General features: G+C 51.5%; 1 protein-coding gene across 1 annotated transcript in view; it reads right to left on the reverse strand.

The window, feature by feature from the left end:
- The window catches only part of LHX4 (LIM homeobox 4), a 39,840-nt gene that overhangs the window by 10,304 nt on the left and 6,047 nt on the right, over positions 1-23,489 (reverse strand). The window contains exon 2 of the mRNA XM_079105947.1: positions 12,811-12,982. Coding sequence (XP_078962073.1) covers positions 12,811-12,982 — 172 coding nt within the window. The remainder of the gene's footprint in view (positions 1-12,810; positions 12,983-23,489) is intronic.

Consider the following 23,489-nt stretch of genomic DNA (forward strand, 5'->3'; position numbering starts at 1 on the left):
TGGCCAGGCTCCCGCACGAGCCCTGTCCACGCGGGCAGGCCGAGAAGATGTGCTTTGCAGCAGAGCAGGGCTCTCCCTCCGGAGGTGCTTTCCTCTCCTGTCTCTCCCTCCCCTCACTCAGGACCCAGGATGGCCCCTTGGCTCCCTGCACACAGCGCTGGGATGGCCGGGGTCCGGGACAGGCAGGAAGGCTGCCGCCTGTTTGGAAAGTGCTGCTTCAGATCTCTCCCGGGTCTGTACCTTTCTGTACACACATCAAGGCAAAAGAAAGTCACCCACTGCCACCCGGTGCCAGGACTGGGAAGGCACGAGAAACAGGCAATTCGGAGAATCACCCAGCGGGGTCCTTGCAGCCTCCTTCCCCGTTCTGGCCACAGAGACACACAAAGCCCTGCCAGGGCCATAGAGGCAAGAGGGAAACGGAGGCCAGCGCTGTGGAGGGCAAGGAAGGGCTGCGTTGCGGCAGGTGAGCCCTCCCTGCTGCAGGAGGAGGCGGTGGGGCCGGGAAGCAGGGGCAGAGTTTAAAACAGCAATCAACCTAATTATTCATGACACTTCACACGGCAGAACTTTATCTTCTTCAGGATGAAAGACTTCGCCTAATGGATCTGGGGAAGGTTTGATTTTAATGGTCCTTTTAACTAATGCTTATAGGCAGCCTGATTTCCCCTGAAAGGACAGTACATATTTCATCCACATTAATACCAAATAAATTAATTATGGTCATGGCTATCATGATGAATCCCAGATTAATGCAGAATGATGGGTCTCTTAAGCAGCAATGATACCTGCGGAGGGGGCAGCAGGGGACTGCAGCAGGCATGTCCAGCAGCAGCCTCAGGACCACCCCCCACGGACAGGGCATCCTGGAGGAAGCGAGGGGTCTCCACGTCTACACAGGGGACTCCCTAGGAGCCAGATCTGTGACTGGAAGACTGCTCTTCTGAGATGGGTGCAGAGAGTGTTGGGGTGCATCTGCCACGTGGCTTAAGACACCCCAGGCTTCTGAATCCCTAGGACGTCTCTTAGTTTGGTGGGGGGATGTATGGGAACAGGCCTCTCAGAGCCTAAGTGCTCTACCTGAAGTTCAGGTAGGTTTCAGGAACCACCGTTTCTGAGTGGCTCAGAATCCTGCCTCAGGAGGCCATCCAGGTTTCTGTCAGAATTTCAGAGGGATCCAGGACCCAGAAAAGTAGAGTTCCTCTTTGTTGAATAATGAAATCAGGGAGGAAAGAACCATGTTTTCAAAAGGATGTACATGGAGCTGGTGTGGCAGCACTTGCCTATAATCCCAGCGACTAGAAAGGCTGAGGCAGGAGGATTTCAAGTGTTTGAGGCTAGCCTTAGCAATTTACTGAGGCCCTAAGCAACTTAGCAAAACCCTGTCTTAAAATAAATAAAAAGGACTTGGGATGTAGCACAGTGGTAAAGCATTCCCAGTTCATTCCCAATACCACCCCCTGACTCAAGAAAAGAAAAGGAAAAGAAAGAAATAGAGGATGTGCATGGAGAGTGGAGATGGTAGCGTGTGGCCCGCCTGGGAGGATCCTGCCCCTCCCAGAGCCCAGGTGAGAACCAGGCCACCCCCGCGAGAAGGCAGGCAGCATGCTGTGTGGGGAGCGGAGAGAGGAAGCCTGCCTATACACTACTTGAGAGAGTTTTCAGGAGTCTGTATTTTTCCTGCTTCATCCGGGTCAATCCACAAAGCAGGTGTTAGTTACGATGGAACAAAGTCTCCACCAGGCCTGCTGGAACCCTCCCAAGAAACCACCCAAAGCTGGGGCACGCGCCCCACCCCTTTGCTGAAAAGGGGCAGAAGTGGCCCCAGGGATGATCTAGACTGTCCCCAAAACAAATCCTAACTTGGTGGCCTGGGTGGAGAAGAGACCCAGAAAAGAGTGGAGCCCCTCCAGCAGCTCATCCCACGACAGGACCACGTCTCTCACCTCTAAAAGCCGGGGGGCTCGCAGTAGCCAGAAGCCCCGTCGACACCAGCGCACCAGAGACGTGAAGGATAACGGGGTATAAATTTAATCTACAAACCGACAGTGATTCATGCACAGGGGGCAAGTGCACAAGAAAAATGAAAAACAAATGGACTTTCCCACTAGCATTTTTTAGCAATTGAAGCAATTTTCCTGATTGTGGGATTTATACTGATGGTTAAGTGGGAGTTGCTCCTCATTACCTTTTTTCCCTGGACCACAGCCAACGGGACCCCTGCCAAGGGGGCCTCATGCACTCCTTGGCCCCCAGGGCTCCCCTGGACTGGCCAGGCCCAAAGGGCCACCCCACCTCTAGCCAGAGCCAGAGGACCCAGGAAAAGGAGCCATGGTGTGGGGTGATGAAGACCCATCCCCAGGTTTCCAGTCTTAGACCAGCCAGAGTCCCAGGGAGAAGGACCTGGCAGGCCACACAATAATGAGACACCCAGGCCTGGCTGAAATTCCCAGTTCTCAAAGGAGGTAAAACTGACCCTGGGCGCTATAGGAGAATCACAGCGCGACATTCTGACCAAATCCCAAGGACGCTGGGCGAGGGAGGAGGGGCTGGACCAGCCCAGGAAGATGGCTTCTGCGGGTCCTAGGCAGCCCCCCCCCGTGCCAGACCAAGCACCTACTGTGTGCAGGGCCCTGCCCACTTAGGGGCTTTAGGCACCCTGGCCTTGATTCCAGAAAGACATTTCAGCTGCCTGTCGGCCTGGCCAGCCTCTGGGGACAGCCAGACTTCCGAGGAAAGCAGCTGGAGCTGGTCCAAAATGGTGACAAAAATGCAAAGGAGGCTCATGATGCTTCCTGGGGTCATTTCCTTCCTCTGACCTCTTGTCCCAACACATAGTAGGCGAGCGACAAGGCCCAAGTGAATGCATGGACGAGTGACTCCTCAGCGCGTGCGCCTGGGCAGGCAGGAGGGCCTGGCTCTGCACGCAGCGGTGGCTCCTGCGAAGGTCTCTGTCGGCAGGGACAGTGGCAGGGGGAAATGAGACTGGCAGTTTACGAAACACAGAACTGGGCAACCCACAGGCTGCCACCAACACGTCGTTCCACGGTGTCTCCCGAGGGGATTGTGAGGCCTGAAACAGGTGAGGCCCCGAGGCTCAGAGGCCAGCTGCCGGCCCCAGCCACACAGTAAGTGGAAGAGCTGGGTTTGAGCTGGTGCTTCTGCCGTGGCACATGATGGCAGCAAGACAGCCACACCGGCTTTGTGCCCACCATAGCTGGATCCTAGGTAAAGGGCCCCATGGCCGCACATCCCCGCCCCCGACACTCTGAGTCCTGAGAGGGTGGCTCCAGCCCTGCGATGCAGGGGCTGCCATGGGTCCCTCAGCACCAGGGTGTCCACCCCAGCCCACCCAGCTGGCCCAGCTCACCCCAGTCCTACAGCTGGCACAGGTGTGAGGAGCTGGGAAGCACTCAGACAGCTCTCAGGGACCCCCTTGGCCCTGGGAGGGGCCAGGCCTCTGTCCTTGTTGCACCCTTGGCTCCAGGGCGCGGCCTGGGTCCCGGCTCTGGGTAGCTGTCCACCATTGCTGCTCTTGACAGGTCAGGCTGGTTCTCTCACCAAGGCAGGGACCAGCGTGACTGTGTCGGATCAAGCAGAAAGGGGCGACGGACGGGCTCCCCAGAACTCCTAGAACGAGGGGTGCAGAAACCCCGCACTGCCGAGGTCTGGCACATTCCCGATTTTAAGTCCTGCGTTATCATCGGATCTGGTAACCATGTTGTGGCTACTGAGACACCAAGAACGGTCACTGAGTGCCAACATTCACCAAGTGCCCACTGTATCCCACTCCACTGGGGCCCTGTGCATTCACATACCCCGTGTCCAGGCCCTCAGCCCACAGCCCCACCACCCTGTGGCAGTCACTGCCACCCCAGTGCCACCACACTAGGTCCCCATGACCTGGCTCGTGACATTCCATGACTCCTGCCATGACTCTGGGTGTCTTCGATGCCTCACAGACAGCCCCTCCCTGCCCTGCCCTGTGACCCCTTCTCTTGAAGGTCACAGCCTCCACCTTTCACTGGATGGTCTGCCCAAGACCTAGCTGTCACCAAGGGCCGCCACACCCTGCCAGAACTCCCACCCCACTGTGGATGGCGGACCACCACCTCCTGCCCGCAGCTCCCAGCATCCTCCAGTGCCTAGACGCCAACCACTCAGGGAGACTGTGCATTCCACCATGGCTGCCACTGTCCCTCACGCCCCTGGGCCCTTGCTTCCCTCCCACCCAGCAGCCTCCACGGCCCGCGGCACCCACCCTTCCCTTGCACCACGCTGCTCTCCTGTCTTCCCTCAACCCTCTGCTGCCTCCGCCCAGCCCGGACACTGCACAGAGCTGAGGAAGACTCCCCCTGCTGACTGTGCCACCTGAACCCCTGGCATGGGCACCTCGAGGGGGCCCAGGCTCCGTGACATCCTCCCTGGACCCGTCCCTCTCCCACCTCCCAGAGCCCTCTCCCCCCTGTGCCCATCCTCGGCTCCCCGGGCCGCTCAGCTGGCAGCCCTGTTTCCCCCAATGTCCCACCTGGCCACCCCCAGGGCAGCTGTGTCTCTGGCCAGCCCGGGGCGTCCTACAAGGGGACCTGCCCCTGCTCCTGCTCAAGGCCCACCCTCAGCCTGGGCACAGGGCACTTTCCTTCTGTCTGCCAAGCTCCCTCCCAGCAGCTGTTACTGCTGCTGCTTAGAACAACCCTCTTTTTTTTTTTTTTTTTTTTTTTTTCTTTTTCTTCTTCTTTTTTTTTTTTTTTTTTTTGTTGTAAACGGGATACATGCTGTTTCTCTGTTTGTACATGGAGTAAAGGCATACCATGTGTGTAATCATAAATTTACATAGGGGAATGGTGTTTGATTCATTCTGTTATTTTTTCCCTTCCCCCCACCCCTCCCACCCCTCCCACCCTCTTTTCCCTCTATACAGTCCTTCCTTCCTCCAACCCTCTCTTGACCCCACGTCCGCATCTACCACCCGGCTCTCTTCTCCTCCAGGGCGGAACTGCTCAGAGGACTAGAGGAGGTGTATGCCCCTCACGTCCCCACCCCCAGCCGCTCAGAGCCCTGAGTGACTTCAATCCATCCACTCAGCGTCTGCCCGCCGGCCAACCCAGCACACTTCACACATCCAGCACCAGGCCCAGCGATCAGCTCCCATCCTCCCTGGCCCTCCAGTGGGCTCTGTCCCCTTCCCAGGCGCCATGCTCACCTGGCCTCAGAACCCAGCTCCCTGGTAGAGCCCCACTGGCTCTCCCATGCCCACAGGCCCCCCACACTCCCATCTCTTCCTTGCCTGCCCTGCTCCCTGGGGCTCTACTTCTGCCTCCAGCTCAGGATGTCCAAACCCAAGCCCCTGCCCTTCTCCCAGAATCTGCCCATCTCAGGTCATGGCCACTTCATCCTCCAGATTGCTCAGACCAAAAGCCCTGGACACTCCATCTGATGTCAGGAAATTCTGTTGACCCCAAGTCCTACCACGTGTGGGACCACTCCTCACATGTCTGCAAGCACATGACAGCAGGGCTTCATCTGTTCTCCTTCCAGCCGAATCCAGGGCTGGCACAGTGTCTGCCCAGGACCTGCACCCAGTGAACGGATGGGTGGCCACCCCATGGCATGTTTCCATCTAGGTGAACAAAGAAGCCCAGAGAGGGTGAGAATCTGCCTGAGGTCTCACAGCCGAAAGCAGTGCACCCGAGAGGTGGACCCAGAGCCCTTCCTCGGGTGGCTCCCTTGCTCTTGGTCATCAGCAGGCAGTTGTGGGGAACAGCCCGGACCCCAGGCCAGCCTCCCGTGTGTTGGAGCTGCCACGGAGCGGGCGCCATCCGGAGGAAGCCAAACACTACACAACTTGATTTCATGCTTTAATTGCTTGGCGGTGATTTACTACGGGCTGTATATTTTTTCCCAGCTGCCACTTCCCTCCATGTATTTCTTTTATCTATCACCACATTTGACAGGTAAGCTGCTGATATTTACTGTTACTGTATGTACCAATATTCCCAACATATATCACCGCCCACTCTCAGGCCACCGCCATGTCATGGGCACATAAAGCTCTACCCAAGTACCGTCAGCCCTCTGCAGACGTAGACTGGGGTCATAGCTGGAGAAGGCTGACAGCAGGGAAGGCTAGAGCCTTGGGGGAGGGGACGCAGCCCCTGCCAACTGCACACAGTCACCTGCTCGCCTCTCTGGCCAGCGGCACTGCCCCACAGAGATGCGCACTTGGGGGAGTTTTTTAATATAATGTTTTATTTTTAAGGAGCACTTGATATTACTATTTTGAGATGACTGCAACTATGAAAGCCTTGGAAACCTGTCACCTAGTCCAATGCCTTCATTTAACAGAGAAGGAAAGTGGGTCCCAGAGAGGTAGTGACTCGCCCAAAATCACACAGCTCACACAGAGAGAAGAGGGTAGGACCCACCGCTCGCTTTTCTCGGCCACACGCCGTCTCCCTTTTTGGAAACACTGACCAAGCTTGTATATGCACCAGACAATGTTATGCAAATCACCTCACTGAAAGCTCACAACCGCTCTTACAGGTATGTTTCATTATTCTCCTTCCACAGATGGTGCAGCACTCAGGAGGAGGGCCCAAGCTACTCTCTCCCTCCCGCTCCTGTCCCCAGCTCCTCATCTGTCCCCTCACTCCTGGCCTCTGCCCAGATGGTAGCTCTTACCAAATAACACTAGGCAGAAGACTCGCCTGGGGGGTTCCTCTAAAGCAGAAGAGCCAACCCTGGCTCCTGATTCTCGACCCCCATTGAACAAGCACCGGCCTCCAGCAGCTGAGGCTGGACCATTCCTCGGGGAATCTTGAGTGACTTATGCTCTCAGCCTGCCTGGGGCATCTGCAGGTTGCTGGTTGATTCTGAGTCCCAAAGTCCTTCCAGTTCTAGGACTTTATTCTCTATGGGTGGCATGGCAGCCACTGGCAGGCAGTAGAATGGCCATTTGGGGACACAGGCCCAAACCAGTCTCCCATGCAAACAGCTGGACTCAGCCATAACCCTGGCCACACAGCCTGACCCTAATCTGTGGTTTCTCTTCAAAGTGGACTTCCAGGGACACAAAAGGTTCCCAAAGGGCCAGAATAACCAACTGGACACTGTCTCTGACAGCCCTGGCCTGAGAATCAGCACATGATGAAGTTGGGCCAGATCATGGGCCCTTGAATGCTGAGCCTGGAAGTTTCAGGAGACAATGGGAGCAGGGTGACAGAGCTGGGCCTGGCAGGAGGGGACATCTGGTATCGCCTGGGAGGAGGACAGCAGCGGGGGAAATCTCCCAGGGTGCAGAGGTGTGGAATCAGGGGACTCACAGGACAGGCAGTGCACTGGGCGGGAAGGCCTTTTGGGGGCGGGATCCCGGTGACCTGCCAGAGGTGAGAGGTGAAGGAGAGAAGGAGCCGCCCATCTGCCACTCCCCCGTCAGCCAGGCCCCACCCTGTTTGCGGCAGCCCAGATGCCATCTGACTCTCGAGCTGATTCTCGTCTATTTGGTTCCAAACTGTTTCCTCCATGCCAAGAAAGTCCCGGAGATGCAGTTTCCACAGATGTTAGGAGGCCCTCGCCCCAGGCCGGGCTCTGGGCGGGTGGCCGCGGGCTCAGCTGATCGGGAGCGGGACAGATAATCCCGGACTCATCACGGCCTGATGTATGGCCTCGGGTCCCCAGGGGGACTGCTGGGCTAAGTAATTGCTTCTGCCTTGATTACAGGCCGTCACAAATGACTGTGGGCCTGGTCCCCCCAGTGTGTTTGACTCTTACAAATGTCCACCAGCACTGCCACTATCTGGAGCCTCTGATCGTTACCTTAAAAGGTTTAATTTGCTTAGCGAGGGAATTAGACTATAAACTATTCAGAAATTATGGAAAGCCACACGTCAAAGAGACCCTCCCCCTGTGGGTTCCTTAGCACATTTTGCTAGAGCTATGTGTATGTGTGTGTGTGTGCAGTTATCAGAAATAAAAAGTGGCTCAGCAAAAGTCTGTCTCCAGGTTGGATCCACAACCACCAACACCAGAATTGCAAGAGCCTCTTCCTGGCACAGAGGGAGGCTGGCCACTGCTGCCAGAGTCGGACACTCTGCGAAGTGAAGGTCAAGGGCAGCAGAATCTGCCCCAAAGTTCTGGGCCTGCAGGACAGACACAGCCTGTGAGAGAAGCGCCTGATGGCTCCTGCCCCACATCCACACTAGAAGGTGGCCATGTGCTCCTGCCACTGCCCCTGGACACAGCCTGACCTGCAGCCCAGGCCTTCTTTAGCCACGCCACCCCCAGCCCGTGACCCCAGGACTCCTCTTCTTGTCTCCCCTATATCCTTGCACCTAATAAGAACAATGGTAACCCTTGAGCTCGTACCCAGGTAACTGGATCCTCACAGGAACTCAAAAAAATTGACATTTTAGAGATGGGAATGCGAGGTTCACTGAGGTCTGATGTCCCAAGTTCACGCTGAGCCTGGACTCAAACTCTCCACCCACTCCCCTTAGGAAGTTCACTGCCCAGCATTGAGCCTGCCTTCCCCATGCAAACCCACAGCACTGATGAGGAATGGAGGTCCTGGTCACCCAGGGGACTGGCCAAGGTCACCAGTGAAGACTCATACACAGCCAGCAAATCCCACTGTGGTGCCAAGTGTGAGGAGGAGCTGAAAGCCCAGCGGTGCCCAAGGGTGCACCCACCTGCCCTTGACGGAGGCCGTCCAGGACTGACTGGCCAGGAGAGGCCCACAAGGCATCCAGGGAAATACAGCCCCATGCAGCCAGCACCCCTGTACAGCTCTGGTGACACAGCGGCCCTCCATTCCACCAGGAACCCCAGCGTACCCACCTCTGTCCACCCAGCAGGTAAGGGCCTCAAGGGCAAGGAGACAGTCCTGAGGAGTCTGATGCTTCAGACAGAAGCCCTGGGGACATTGTCCCAGAGCCTGGCACTTCCCCATGCCCCCTCGGATGCGCTCACGTGAGCGTGCCTCCTGGTGGTCAGGGGAGGCGTGAAGCTGCCCACTGGCCTGGAATGTCCTTCAAGGCTTGCCTTTTACTGCAAAACCTGTATGAGTCTGCTCTCTCTTCAACTCTACAGTGACATGATTTTGTATCATAATAATCAGTGTTTTGTCTCCCAAATATTCACATAGATCAACCCAGCTTGTTTGTGGTTTAGCCCTTGCCACACTGCCAGGCTACCCCACCTGGATTTGAGGACAGCTAGGCAGTTGAGTCCTCTCTGCAGGAAGCTCTCAGAGCTGGGTGGTGCAGGGTTGGGGGGACAGGGACCAGGAGGAGCCAGAGCAGGCCCAGCTGGAGGGGGCTCTGAAAGCCTGGCCCTCCAGGGAGCACGTCAAGAGACCCACATCAGGGACAGACACCCAGAGATGTCCATGAAGCACCTCGCTGTGTGGGCCATGGTCACCCCTGCCTCCTTCCCAACTCTGGGCTACTGTGAGCTACTCTGAACAGACGAGGGAAGGCCTTGTTATTTGCTGGCACACAACTAATCGAAAGGACAGGAATTCAAGGGAGCTTCATTTGGGTTCACCAAAGCTGCTCATAGCTCCATTTTGCAAAATGCTCTTTGAAAGCAGGCACAATTAGAATTCCTGTTTTTCCTGAAGGGGACATTAAAGCTCAGGGATGTTAAGGAACTTGCCTATGGGCACCCAGTCAGCCACTGACAAAGCTGGCACTGGTAGCCAGCTCTTGGAGCAGAGAACCCGTCCTGTCTGTACCGGGCTTTGGAGTTGGGGAGCTACTGGGCTCCTCATAGAACCCCACTGGTGAGGAGGAGGAGACCCAGGAGTCTTGCTCCCAACACCTTACTCTCCAGGCCCTGGTCCCTTTGCAAGGAGACATGGAACAGTGACATACTGGACACATAATTCTGAAAGCAGCACAAGAAGCTCTCGGCTCCCAGCTTGCAGTTCAAGGCCCCGGAACAGACATATGCAAGGGGGAGGCTCTCCTGACGCCTAAAGGCCTCCTGTGCTCAGAGTAAATAACAGCCCCCTCAACACATTAGTCCTCAGTGCCTCTCCTCTTGGGTCTCAGAATTTTATTTCCTTCAGAGAAAGGAAGCCAAGGACCCATGAAGCAAAAACAACAAACAAGAGAAGTCAACAGCAAGACAAAGTTCAAAAGAAAAAGGCAACAACCACAGAGTACAGCCTCCCGCCAGTGCTTCTTCCTCCGGCTCCTCACCAACATTGCCCTCTGCTGCTGAACACCAGTATCACTCAGCTCCCTGGCTGAAGACTTGGAAGTCCGGACCTCAGACTCCCCCAGGGCCTGGCTCCACCTCTCGACCACCTCCAGGGGTCGCTCTGAACATCACCAACTCAACTAGAAACCTGCACCCAGAATAAAAGCAAAGGATGCCCCTGAGCTTAGGCAAGGCAGCCCGCCATTCCTGTGGAAAAGAGGTGAAAATATGAACCCTCCGTGACATGCTGGACACGTGGTCTGGAAAGGACCTGCTTAGCAAATGCAACGCAAGGAGTCCCCGGCCCCCAGCCTGCGGGTCACACTGCGAGGCCAGGGTGCTGAGCAGCGGAGCCAGTGAGCCCTGGCTCTGCCTCTGAGCAGGAACCACTGGCAGCTTCCAGAAATCCCCGGCGCGTTCCTGGTTGCTTTTTCTGTAAGCAGCATATGCAAAGCACGCTCCCTGGCTCTCCGGTGTCTGCCAAACCCCATGGCCAAGAGCATTATGAGGCCTGGTGAGCAAATTCAAATACAGGGCACCTGCCATCCCTCTGCAAGGATGCTACAGGTGTGACTCCAGAGCCGACTGTGAGACAGGAGAGGGACCTGAGGTCCAGGAGGGCCCCACCCTCCTGCCACATCGCGTCCTCTGCTGGCGGCACCACTCTGCTGGGGTGCCATCTGAAAGGAGATGCCGGCTGACATCAACGAGCCCCAGGTGGGCTGCAGGTCCTCAGAGTCTCAGGGATGGGAGGTTACGCTTCTCGGGCCTGGACAACTTCCTCCTGCCCTGTCCTTACCTAGGATGGGGCTGCAGCTGCAATTTCCTGTACCAAACAGCCACGTCAAATCCAAGACTCCTTGCTGGGGACTTGGGAGGCACCAATCTTCACCTCTGACTGGCCCTCCATTGGAAGGGGGAGAGTCACGTCAGCTTTAAGTCCTCCGCCCCGCACAGCACCCATTGCAGAGCTAACGGTTAGGTTCAGCACCGACCTGTGGCGAGCTCCCTCGCTTGCCAGCCCTGACCGTGGGGCATTTCACGAAGCTGAGCAGACCCTGGACATAAAGGGAAGGACAGTAGCTGCTATGCCTGGGGCTTCCTGACTGGCAAGATGAGGTACAGAAGAAACTGTCACCAAAGCCCTCGACGCTTATGGTTTACTCCTTGTTGCTCAAACACAGAGACCAGTGACGGCCTATGGTCAAGGCTTGGGGACAGAAGGGAATAACATATAGGCCAACTGCTCCAGCCAACCCAGGAGAGAAAACAAGTGCACAGGAAGGAAAAGACAGAGCAGGAGGATGGTGGCCCTTAAGAATGTGGCCGTCTTCCCTGGAGGAGGAAGCACCCTTTCCAGATGGGCCCTGGGGCAAAGCTAATGGACATGGTGGGCAGTGGGTAGCTTCTGCCCTGCCCTCCTGTGGCCAAGGAGCATCGTGCACACATGTGATGAGTTGGGACGAGGAGCACAACCGCCAGGAGCTGGCCCTGTGGCTCCAGGATTCACAGCAGGTCTTCGACTCACAACCACTGAAGAGGTCTGAGAATCCTCAAAAATCGAAACCACATATTCCTTGTGGGTGAACCTCTGGGAGGACCCAGGAGACCCTGTGTTCTGTGTCTGGGGTTGAGGTTTCTTCCTGGTTCTCTCCCCCGTCTCCTCCCATCTCAAGCAGATTTGCACCAGTTCCTAGGGCTGGTCCTTTGCTTTGAATGTTTCAGGCCTTGGAGAGTCTTCCCCAGAGCCCCACTCCACTCCCTTGAGTCACCCAGGGCTCATTGTCACTGACTGGTGACACCCACCTCCAGCCCTTGTTCTTGGCTTTGCTGTGACACATGGTCCGTGTTGACTAATAGATCCTAGGAGAGAAGTCCCAAACTAAATGATACCAAATATCGACTCTTGGAGGTTTCCTCACCCTAACCCAAAGCTCCAACAGAGTTTTTTTGGATGGGCCCAACCCTAGAATGAATGTTGGCCTATTTAAAGCTAATAATAACCAGTATTATTAGTAGCCCTATTTTACAGATAGAAAAACTGAGACACCAAGAGAAGGTACGTAATTGCCCAAGAGTGCACAGCCAATCAATGGGTCAAACTCAAGCTGGGTTTGGGCTCTTAACCATCCCAGGAAAGGGCCTCTTCATCAGATTTCCATCTAAAGTGGCAACACTAATGGAGCCAGGCTTGACTCCTACCAGGGCAATTATCCCAAGCCTCTGGGGTCCTTGAAACAGCCTGGGAAACACAGCCGTGGGGGCTCCTCCAGGGCTGGGGCGTGAACTAAAGCACCCCTCTGCAAGTCTCTACAGTGATACAGCCAAGTGCCCTGGAACCCAGTCCACCACGACTCCCCTCAGAATTTGCAGAAATCCTCTGTCAGCCGCCCTGGGGAAGCCTGCCCATGTCCTCTGCCAGGTCCCCACCTCTGCCTCCTGCGCAGCTCAGGTGAGGCCTGGCTGGGGAACACAAGAAGGACCTCAATGAGGGGATTCACCCGCTCCAACCAGGGGGACCCTCTGCCCACCCACTGCAAACATCCCCCGTGCTGCCTGGGGAGGGCAGGCCAGGCCAGGACGGGGGCCGCCCCCGATCCCACTCACTTGAAGAAGTCCTCCTTGCAGTAGACGCTCCCAGCTCTGGAGAAGCATCTGTCGGCCAGCTGCATCTGGCAGTCCGCACACTTGAGGCAGGAGCTGTGCCAGTGTCTGTCCAGCACCTTCAGGATGAACTTGTCCAGGATATGCTGGTTGCAGCCAGCACACTGGGGGATCTCTGTGGAGAGAAGAGAGAGGCGCCTGAGCCTTCACACAGACCCGCTGGCCAGCCCGGCCCTGGGGGACACCTTCCCATTCTGTCTGTGCAGGAACAACATGACCCAGACCCTCATGAGGTGAAAGCTGTGCTAGAAACGCGGCCCTCAAGTGACCCCTGCCTCGCCATGGACTGAGAGAGGCCATCTGGCCTGAGAAGCAAATTATATGGGGTGGGGGTGGCACAGGGCAGCGAAGAAGGCCAGGCCTGAGGGTCTCCTAGAGAGGGAACCTCAGTGTTTGAATGAACTGCAACGGGAACCAGGAGTTGGCTCCAACAGGATCCCTCTGGATTGCCTTCCTGTGCTGTGACACGGAAGTCACACACTGGTTTTCCAGATCTTCTTGCAGCTCTGATTCTGAATGTGACTAAGAGTCCACCAACCAGATGTCCTTAGGGAAACCTGAATTAGAACTGAGTTAAACACAGGGACAGCCACGGGCAGACACCCATTGTACTGGTGTGGACCACGGCAGAGGTGAGGAGTTGCTATGGTTGAAAAGTCCTGATGGATCATGGCAAAGGCAATGAAATTCTGGGGGGCTGGGGGCTTTTCCTGGAACCTTGGCCTAGAGCTGGCTCTGCTGAGTGGAAAGCCACCTGATACCTGGTAATGAATCACTTTCCACTTAAATAGTGAAAGGGGATTCTGTTGTCTGCAACTGAACCCTAACCACTGCCTCCCCTGTTCCCGCCTGGTTGGCTCCCTATCCAAGGTCAGGTATTCTGACATCCTGTCCTTATCAGGGCATTGCTTGGGGATTTGATAGTATTTTGAGTCATCAAATATTTCAAAATCTACAAATGGTCAGGCTTCCATGGTTGGGTAAACAAATAGTGCTAGCATCTCTAACCATTTTCCCTGTGACCCCCCTCCAAAGGGGAAGGTACCTGCGGCACCCTTGGGACATAGTGCTTCTGCGGTGCCCAACATGGGGCTTCCCACCTGCTGCAGACAGCACTTTGCTAACATCTATCTGCACACAAGTCGTTCTCACTAGAAGGGGGTCCTCAAGGGACAGGAACAGCATTTCTTTCTCATCAGCCAGCAGGTTCCTGGCACGCAGGGCTAACACTGTGGATGTTAACCTCTGGGTACCGACTGGTGGAATCCTCACTAAGAAGCTCACCTGACACTGTTGCTCAATATCTCCTAGACAGTCCACAATGTCATCAAGTTCCTAAAACCAAATCTCACACAAATCACAGGTGTTTGTCCATTCATATCATGTTCGTGGTTGGAATAAACTCTTAAAATGCTAGTTAATTAGGGAGTTTGCCTCAAAGCACTGGGGGAAAACTTAAACACATCAAAACCTATAGAGAGGGGCTGGGGTTGTGGCTCAGTGGTAGAGCACTTGCCCACCACTGTGAGGCCCTGGGTTCCATCCTCAGCACCACATATAAATAAACAGATAAAGGTCCCTTGACAACTAAAAAATTTAAATTAAAAAAACCCTATATATAGAGAAAGCTTTCTCACATTTTAAGACACTTGTATTTAAAATGGGCTATTGGGACACTCACGAAATGCTCTCAGTAGCCCTATGCACACAAGCGCTAGCCCTGGGGCCGGTTGAGCCCAGCCCCACCTGGTCCCCCCATGGCCTCAGCACAACCAGCATGTGCATGAAAGTCAGACCCCAGCCAGTGACTTGCTTTCCACCTCTGCTCAGGCCAAGTTTTAGGAGGCATGGACACCTGCTAACTGTCCCTGTCCTAAGGGATCTTTCCATTCCATAGGGTTTCCTCCTTGAGAAAGAAACTGTTCGATTCGTAAGTACTTGTCAAGAAGGCCTGGTGTGTCCCACAAAGTGCTGAGCACACAATGGCTACAGGAGTGTCCCCTTAGTGAGAGGGGACAGGAAGGACACAGTTAAGACCATGGACTCTGGAGCCAGACTGCCTGAGTGTGAATCCTACTCTACTTTTGCACGTTGGACAAATTATTTAGCCTCTGTCTGCTCTGGGTCTCCACTAGTACAGAGGATGTGCTGCTGCTGTGCTCAGGGGCCTTCTGTGAAGCGTCCAGGAATGAACACATGAACAGTCTGTGCAAGCAACATACAGATGTTGCCCCAGGGGTGATCCATTAACCCTTTGAGAACCAGGGAACTCTGGATGGCCCTGGGCAACTGAGACTGGAGGCAGCCTGGGGCCCCAGAACCTCCCTGGCTCCTGGGCCACTAGGACCCAGAGTCCTGCCTATTGGTTGTTGTTTAGGGGCCTCAGAGGAAGGCTGCAGCTGTCTCTCCCCCAGGCCACGAACACAGCAGATGAGGCGAGGATGTATGTTGGAAATTAACTTCCAGCAAGGTATGTACCTGGAGACTCAGTGCACTGAGTACTCCAGAAGCAAGACCCAGGGCTGGCGTCTGATCCCAGACCACAGCAGCAAGAGCAGACAGACAGCCCTCTCAGCCTGCATGTTTCAGCCAGGTCAGGCTGGGTGGCCCAAACTAGGGATCCTCATACGGAGACTTGGGACCAAAGTGGGCCTGGGGTTTGGCACAAATGTAAGAGATATGCTAAGGGTGACTTTGAGTCAAAAAATATAAAAACCTTTCCAACTGAATCCCACTGTTGATTGATTGTTTTTTTTAAGAAAGATAATTTAGAAACAGTTTCAAAGATCCACAATACACAATATTAACAGGAAAGCTGGGTACCAGAGCCTGCTGCCATCTATGCCAGGGCCCGAGCATCTGTTAACTCGCTGATTCACACAACTCAGTGAGAGGGCGTCGCCCTACCTACCTCACAGACGAGGACCAGCCTGGAGAGGTCGGGGAGTGTGTCCAAGGTCCCCAACCAGGGAACCGGATGTGCACAGACGGCCTGAGCTGCCGTTTCCCTTGAGATGGACCAAACTCCCTCCCTGCACCCAAGGGTCCTGATCCATCACGTCACCTGGGTTGACCTGACACTTTATAGAGGGGAAACAGAGGCCGAGAGACACCTCAGAGCTGCTCCATGTACCGGGACAAGGGAAGGGATGACACCAGCCTCTGTGCTCCCTAACTTGTGGGAGATGGAAATGTTTGAGGCACCAATTGAGGTGTGCATAATACGCCTGTTACCTCAGGTACCACATGGTACGTCCATCCAATGCCCAGGAGATGTCTGGAAGCCCTGTCCTTGAATCCCTTCCACCCAGCTGCCCGGTGCCAGCTTGTTGATGGCACCTGTCAAGCTCAGACTCCTTCCTACCTGGGAGGGGGTAAAGACCTATGAACTCAGGCCCCGCAGCTCAGTTACATGGTCCCCAGGTGATTAGTGAGAAATGTACACTCTCTGGAAATTTTTCAAAGAGTAACAATATAAACCTTTTTTCTTTCTTTCTTTCTTTTTTTTTTTTTTTTTTTTTTTTTTTTTTTTTTTTTTTTGGTCTATAATACATCATTGTATTATACAATGTTGTTGTTTTACAATCTGAAGAGCCTGAATAGGACAGAGGCCAAAAAGATTTCCTATCAGAAATCTTTGAAGGTACAACCAAAATTTCCAAGGGGCAAGAGGATTGCCAAATCCCCAGTAAACTCAACTTATTTCACACTGCATTTAGTATCATTGAAATCCCACATTAAAACCTGAAATTTACCACCAGTCGTAGTAGTACACACCTGTAATCCTGCTCAGGAGGCTGAGGCAGGATGATTGCAAGTTCAAAACCAGCCCCAGTAACTCAGCTCAAAGCACCTTAGCAAGACCTTATCTTAAAATAAAAAGGAAAAAGAAATAATAAAAAATCTATAAAAAGGGCTGGGAATGTGGCTCAGCAGTTAAGCACCCCTAGGTTCAATCCCATCACCAAAAAAAAAAAAAAAAAAAAAAAAAACCCTCAGATTTAAGCAGATCCTTGGAGTCACTAAAGACAGAACTTGCTCTATGAACCCAGTTCCCAATAGAAAGGGTCATTTCATTTAAAATGAAAGTTTTAGCTTAACTGCACATAAGCATTCTGTGATGATATTCTCTGCTGGGGTTCTGCAGAGGGAAAACTCAGGCACAACAGCAACGCTCCTGGAACAGCCCAGGAATGGATGGAGATGCAGAATCACTCAATCAATACCACTCCCCATCAGCTGGGCCCCCCACCGCTGTCCTGTGCCCTGCTATGTCCAGCAGAGTGACATGGTCCAAGGCACAGACCTAAGCCCACAGGGAGATACCTGTGTGTACCTGCAGATACCCTCATAGACACACATTCAAGGTACAATTCAAATACATAGACATACAGTCACAAATAAACAAAGATACACCAGGAGACAGGTGCTCATATGTACACGAGTTTACCTGGCTTGACCAGGTCATTTTAGAGATGAAATGGAGGCAGAGAGATGGCCTCAAATCTGCTCTGTGTACAGTGACAAGGAAAGCTGGGCCACCGGCCACAAAGGCACACACATTACACACCCCTACACACACACACATGCACATACGTATTCATAAATGCTCAAAGGCACACATAGCAGACACACACACCCCTCCATACTCGGGCTGAGGCATGGTCACTCTGGCAAAAAGCCAATTCTTCCAAAGTCGAGCCCTACGGAGAGGAAGCCGGCACCGGGTGCAGGAGCTGTCCAGTGCTGAAGTGGTGGGGAGGCGGGGTTGAGAGAAATGGAGAGAGTTTCCTGGGATTTGTTTTGGAGTGGAATCAAAGATATTGGGTGAATTTCTAAGTTTTCAGTTCTGTGTAGAGTTCGGGTCTTGAAATTTTTACATCTACCAAGTTGTTTACAAATTGGAGTCAGACCTGCATTTAGACCCTAACTCTACCCTGAACACGATCCTGGACAAATTACTGAACTTCCTTGATCCTTGGTTTTGTTATATAAAATGAGGATAATGACACCAGTTATTGCTGTGGGGTGATCATATCAGCTAATGAGTGTGACACGCCCAACTTCACAAGACCATTGTCCAAATCAGTGGTTCACTCCCTTCTCCTTTGTCTCATGGTCAGTCACCAACAAGATTAATTTATATATTTAATTTGTATCAAAATTATTTCAGGTGCAGTGGCACACACAGACCAGCAACTTGGGAGACTGAGGCAGGAGGATCACAAGTTGGAGGCCAGCCTCAACAACTTAGCCAGATCCTCAACAACTTAGCAAGACCCTGTCTCAAAATGAAAAAAAAAAAAAAAAAAAAAAAAAAAGTAAAAAGGGCTGGGGATATAGCTCAGGGTAAAGCAACCCTGGGTTCAACCCTCAGGACTGAAACACACAAACATAATATTTTATACTTCATTATTGCCCCAAATGCACCTTTTATCCTCCTCTGCCCCACCAAAACCCTGGAAGCTCTCCTCTACCTTCTTAATTCTAAAACATCCAGGGGTATACCCTTTCTAATTAGCATCACCCAGCGGAATGAATGGCAGATAATGCAACGTTGCAAAGGTGTGATCTCTTTGGAATAAAGAAATCTGGCAGGTTTCTCTGCAGAATGAGGGCAGATTTGCCAGACATTGGTCCCCTCCCCACACTGGAGTGTTGGAAACAGGCTGAGGCCGTCCACTGCCTGATGTCACTCACTATAGCTGTCAGGCATCTAGGTGAAAGTGAAATGAGTCCAGATGAATGCTTGAGACTTCTAGCACTTTTCCTGGAGACATCTAAATGTTCAAAGGAAAAGTAACTATTTCTTATTTGATAAGAAATGGTTCAGACCCTTTGGCAGTAGGCATAATCTACTTCTTCATAGAGGAAGCTCATAAAACCCACACCAGCCCTCAAAGCACCTGAAGTATTGCAGTAGGGCACACTAAGCTTATTTTCCAGAGTGGCCTGCCAGAAAATGGGTTCCATTTTTAAATCCCCAAGTTCCTCAGGCAGAAGTTAAGCTGGAACATGGAGATGGAGAGGGCTGGTGTGGTCTGTGGCAGACCACATTGCTCACACCCTCTGGTGCCATCTAATAAGAACTGGGCATTTTTATTCCCTGCTCACGTTTCCTCATTTCCAAGAAACTGCTCTTGTGGAGCCAGGGCCACCATGAAACATTTCACAGAGGGTCTGTATTTGTTTGATCGATTTTAATTCTTTGAAAAATGGCATTTTCTATCTCCTTGGTCACAGAAGATCAACAGGGGGAAGGGAAAAAAAATTCCACTAAAGAGACTCCAACAAGAATCAACACACCTGACACTGGTTTCCAAAATGTATTTAAAAATGTGTAACTTTCTGGGAAAATGAATCTTGATCTCAAATATTTCCACTGGAATCATAATGCTGGTACATTAGTTTGCTATTTTAAAAACCAGGTTATTTTGTACTGATAGAAATAATGTTATTTTGACTCTGTTCTGAGACCAGGTGAATATTTTGTAAAATTTGAACTTTAATGTACCACCAGGACTTGGAGTCCTTTGAGGCACGGCCTCTTAACTGCCTTTCAGACAAACAGGCACATACGTATTCCCCTTTTTTGTATTTTAACTTGACAGTCTAATGCTTAGGGGACAAGATTTTCCTTGCTGCTTTCAAGAAAGGGAGCTGGGGACTGTGGGAGGAGCTTCCAGTGTTCTCTGTTTGCAGATCCCCAGTCACCTACTTGCTGGGCTCGGCCATCTCCTCAGGACCCAGAGGACAGCTCCAGCCCGCCCTATCTGCAAAATAGGAATCCGTGGTGACCCTGGTCTGACACCTTAGGATCGCTAGTGCTCTGTACTCTGTCAAGTACTTTCACATCTCAGAGACTCCCTCCAGTGCCCTGTGAAGGGGGCATTGTGGACAGCTGGATAAGGGCCTTCCCAAGGGCACTTAGTTTAGGGCAGAACGGGGAAAAGAACCTTCTGTCTCTCTCAGGCAGTTTCTGGGGCTGACTGAAGATCATGGCTTCCATGAGAGCTCACCAGAGCCATCTCTCTGAGAGTTTTGCCCCAAATCCTTTTGCAGGTGACTTCACTCCAGGAGTTAGTGGTTCTTGAGCTCTGTCTTAATTAAAACTTGGCTGGTGTGTGTTTCCCAAAACACTTAATTTTGTTTATTTACGTCGCTTTACTGACCACTAACTGTAAGGAGAAGCCAAATGGGGCGTTAAGGAAACACACATACAATTAAAATACTGTGCAAATGCTTTTCTTAGAATTTTCCACTCCTTTTCCCCTCGTGAGGAAGAGAAAACAGCAGTCAAATGGCAGGCAGACTTTGCCCCTCAGGAGGAAAGTTGGTTTTTAAAAGGCAAGTCTGGGAAATGCTCTCAGTGGGGGCTCATTGATTCAGGCTGTGAATGACTTGCTCTAAAGCGTATCAGTGGCTCAAGACCCCAGGACAGGCCAAGTTATAACACACCTACCTAAACTCACCCCTGAGTTCTGTATGTCTAAGAATCAGAACAGAGGTAAGTTAAACTAAAATTAAATTAAAGTTCCATTACTGTATAAATATTTCAAAAGTAAAGCTTTCCAACACAAAGTGGCCATCGCCCCTGACAATAAAATCCTGTTTTCTGGTCATAACTTTCCTTTTGAATCACCTGCTGTGACTGTGCTGTGTGCACAGCCCACACAGGGACAGCTGAGATCCAGGCTTAGTTTCACACCTGACAAAACCCAACTAGACAACTAGATATGCTCAGTGTCCCTCACCCCTTCTTGGCTCTTTGTCATTAAAGAAGTTCATTTTTAGTGAAAAATTTATGGTTTCCTTTTTAAAAAAATTTTTTTGCACTTATTCTAAAACTGTGTGTTTAGAAGAGACTATAAAATAATTTTTCAAAGTGTCTTACAAAATCTCTCAAGTGATTTTCATAATCTAGCAAGAATAATCTCATAAACAACAGGGCTCACATACAAAAATTCAATATTAATTTTAAAACTTTAAAACTTGAGGAGAAGTGGTATAATTGAATTTTATGGTATTTTGTGATGCTGACCACAGCATTAAGCAAAGAGGGGTGGGCCACAGAAATATTTGAAAAATCCTAATTTTAAAAATCAGTGTCACATTTAAGGTCAATCATATTCTCTATCATAATTATATCCACTTACATGCTTAATAAGCATCAATATATATGGATCTTGTGTAATTTCTATTTTTTTTTTCCAAATTTGTCTTGACAAATGACCAGCAACTAGAAGAAAGTCAAATAATCCGCTTCACCTCTGGAAAGACTGCACCTTTTTCTCCGTTTCCCTTCCAGAATCTTTCCCACAACAGGTCCTATTTGTTTTACTTGGTGGTCGGGGGCCCCTTTGAAAATCTCCTTTGTTCTTGTGCTTATTTCAAAAAGAGTAACCTCTTCAATAAAAGAGCCAATTTAAAAATGTGCTGGAAATAATTTCAGTGCTACCATTTCAAGACTGTAATTTGGTTTGGAGGCTGTTTTTAACAGGAGGCTGGTAGCAACAGAAATACACAATGTCAATATGTATTTGGAGGGACAGAATTATTTTCCAGATGATCTAATGTCATAGAATTTGTATCCTTCAGCAGGATATCAAATATTCTCAGTAATTGCAAATAAAACAGAAAATCACACTAAGCAAACACATGAGAGTGTACGGAAATACTGTGGACACATCTCTATCTCCACTCCATTTTCACATTTAATCATTGCTAAATCTCCACAACGTGGTTTTCTGATGTCTCATTCTGTAGCAATAGCCCGTGTGTTTGGCTCCCTCTCCCTCATAAGAAGAAACTTTCAATTAATTTGGCTGCAAGTTTTGTCTCTATTAAGCTATTCCCAGAACCAATCCCTTAACCCCCTAACATTATAATTAAAGCAAATTACACTTTAAAGGCATTTGGGGGTGAGGTACCGCAGTAAAACATCTGTGGTTCCAGCCAGACTGCCAGAGCAGGGGGTTGGGAGACCTGAGAAAAGAGACGCACCACAATAACAGCAGGCGTCAGGACTCAGCTCCCAGGAAGATTATCCAGTTGGCCACTAATACAGTTAACCCAAAGTCCATTTTCCAAGGGAGAATCAATTTCAGTTCCGCCAATTAAGCCCAACCTGTCCACCTTCCCCAACAACAGTGTCTCAAAATGGTTGGTTTGTGCTCCATTTTGATCAGAGCTCCCACAAAACTGAGAACCGAATAAAGGGCAAACCTCACGGCAGCATCTATTTGTATTTGATTTTTTTCCTACGGCAAACAATAGGAGCCCAGCTGTGTGGGGGAGGGTACTGTCCCACACCTGGCACCTGCTTTCCTCCCAGGGTTCCTCCGCAGAGGGTGAGTGATGGGTCTCACTATCCTGCAGCCTGCTGGACACATGACCTCTAAGAAAAGGTGCTGTGATTCCTGCCCAATCCACGTTCCTTCCCATAAAGATTTCACAAAAGAAAGGAAGGGAGAAGGAAGAATGGAGAGAGGGGAAGAAGCAGAGCAGGAAGGAAAAAAAGAAGGTGTTCAAGCCACCAAGCCAGGTTGGAATTTTACTAAGAGCAATAGACCCCATTTGCTCCCATCTGTATCATGGTCATTGTTAATTCTCACTCCGGGAAGGAAGAAACAGCAGAAAATCATTACAGAAGTAAAATTCCCCACCCGATCCAGTTTTCCAAACCCAGCAGTGTATGCAGTAATGCATCTGGTGTCACCACAGCAAAATGCTGCTTCCGTCTCTCCAGCCTTGGGTTTCCCAGAGTGGGTCATATTACTCCTCTCCTCCTCTCATCAGCTAAACTGGTTCCAAGTCTATGCCTTCCAAAGCATGGCAGTTCTATTCCTGATAAATTTCCCTAATTGAAATAAGTGGCACAAGGTCTCTTCATCCAAATGCACCCACCCTCCCCCATCTGCAACTCCTCAACTGGAGGAGGGCACGAATTCCCCAGCCAGAGATATCTACCAGATATCCACCATTCCTGCCCAAAACAAGAGGCTCAACAGATTAAAAAAAAAAAAAAAAAAAAAAAAAAAAAAAAAAAAAAAAAAAAAAAAAACATAATGGAAAAAGGAAAAAAAGGTTAATCCCAGTTAAATAATTTTCCATTCCTGCAGGACTGCAAGGGCGACCTCCCTCTTCTGGCCCCACGGTTCCTCCGCAGCACCGGGCACTCTCTGGGTCGCCTGCTAATGCGGGTGCTAAGTAATCACTAATTGACTGTTACACAGAGTGAAAGGGCGCTAAAATCCCAGGCAAATGGGAAGTTAGGACAATGCAAATATTTAGGACTTGAGGCTGTCTACACCTGGTCAGCGGGGTCATCAGGTCGCTGTTCAAAATACAAGACTCCCCAGCGGCGGGTGTTTTTGTCTACTCGACGGGAGGAAATTGCTTTGTCGGTTCCCTGCCTCCCCCCACCCCCACCTCACCTGTAGGAGGACTCGATTTTTAAAATTGACCCTAGTATTTGCAGTCAGGTAGGCGGTCTCCAAGGCGTCCTGAGGGCTCGCATCGCCCTAATCCCCGCAGCATTCAAACCACATTCTTGCCTTAACACCCTCTGGCTTGGCAGGTCAAGAGGGAGGCACACCTAGCTTCGGTCGTCCTTCCTTTTT

The sequence above is a fragment of the Sciurus vulgaris genome (assembly GCF_902686455.1).
Source record: "Sciurus vulgaris genome assembly, chromosome: 12".
NCBI lineage: Eukaryota > Metazoa > Chordata > Mammalia > Rodentia > Sciuridae > Sciurus > Sciurus vulgaris.